The 1,270-nt window shown below is 45.1% G+C and overlaps 1 protein-coding gene across 1 annotated transcript; it reads right to left on the reverse strand.

Annotated features, from left to right (window-relative positions):
* Nucleotides 1-20: 20 nt before the first annotated feature.
* Nucleotides 21-1,065, reverse strand: LOC109467714. The gene has a single exon (XM_019765761.1). It carries the CDS (start codon nt 953-955, stop codon nt 170-172), a length of 786 nt encoding a protein of 261 aa, XP_019621320.1. The 5' UTR covers nt 956-1,065; the 3' UTR covers nt 21-169.
* Between the last annotated feature and the right edge of the window lie 205 nt (nt 1,066-1,270).

A 1,270-nucleotide genomic window follows, 5' to 3' on the forward strand; every position in this document is an offset into this window, starting at 1 on the left:
AAAACACTAAACACAGGTTCACTAAGAAGGTAATCACATCATTTGACCATAATAACATAATAACAATGGTCAAAAGACTGGCGGATCAGAACCATTATAATACCGGGTTTTAATGAAGGAAAATGTAACAAAAGTTCACTACAGAAATCAAGTTCAGGCATACAGTCACCTAAGATGGAAGGTTGAAGTACTCCTCAGGCGTTTTGAACATGGCTCCACCAGCAATACAGAGGTACACTGTGACGCCGTCGATCTTAAACTTAGGCTTCAAATCCTTCGTCTTTGCGTCACGAAACGCGTCACGGAACTGCTCCTTCGCCTTTTGAATGGGGACGGGCAGATGGACACTGACACCAACGCCAGACTTAGGTGGCAAACCATAGGCGTGCTTCAGAACCTTGTCTCGATCCAACATCGAGACAAACTTGCAGATAATCGGGTTACCGCGCATTTTTGGAAGCCGGTGGACGTTTACCAAGTGAATGCCTCTGACATTCTGCATCCCCAACTTTTCCTCCATGAATTTATAGACCTTCTCGATGACGTTCTCCTCCTTTTCCACAGTAATTCCCCAGAAAAGAAGGTTCTGCTTCTTGGAATAAAGCTCCGACAGCAAAAGCTTGCCCTCTAGTTCGTTAACACGCTTTTCCAGCTTCGCGATACTAGAAGTAGTTTCCTTTTTTAACTCGCCGATCTCTTCATGAGCGAAGGAAACGCTCTGTTTTACAGAAACCACCTCCTCACGTAGCGACTTCATGTCGTCACTTAGGGTACAGATTGCGACGTTTAACTTCTCGAAGCTTGCTGACGTCTTTGCCGCGAATTCCCTTAGCTGGGCTGAGATAGCACTCATAGACACCTGGGTCGACTCCATGTTGTCCACTTCTGATTCTTGACCCAAAGACTTCTCCGTGGTACGTCTCCGTCTCCTTTTCGACTGCTGTTTATCCGGCATTGGATTCAGATGAGCAGACAGTGGCAATATGCCTTAAACAATCGACAAAAATGGACGAATTGAATGGAAAATACCCGGTATCATGAGAGCACAAATCACGTACGTGTGCTCTTGGCCGCCATCTTGAACAAACATGAAAGGGAAGTTTGATCACGCTGGTTTCAACTGTTAGTCAGCAAAACAGATGCAACCGTCCCGGGGTAATTATAAGTCAGCAGTGTTTGGAGAGTGTTTAGTGATTAAATTCGGCTACAATTTGACTCAAATTCGTTTTGACTCATATACAAAAGCTAGGCGTGACCCTGATCTGGCTAG

The sequence above is a fragment of the Branchiostoma belcheri genome, unplaced genomic scaffold (genome assembly GCF_001625305.1).
Source record: "Branchiostoma belcheri isolate BF01 breed outbred unplaced genomic scaffold, Haploidv18h27 scaffold1888, whole genome shotgun sequence".
In the NCBI taxonomy this organism is placed as follows: Eukaryota; Metazoa; Chordata; class Leptocardii; order Amphioxiformes; family Branchiostomatidae; genus Branchiostoma; species Branchiostoma belcheri.

Excerpts from the sequence above, each read along its gene's own strand:
- LOC109467714 (XM_019765761.1), bottom strand. The coding sequence starts at position 955 with ATGCCGGATAAACAGCAGTCGAAAAGGAGACGGAGACGTACCACGGAG.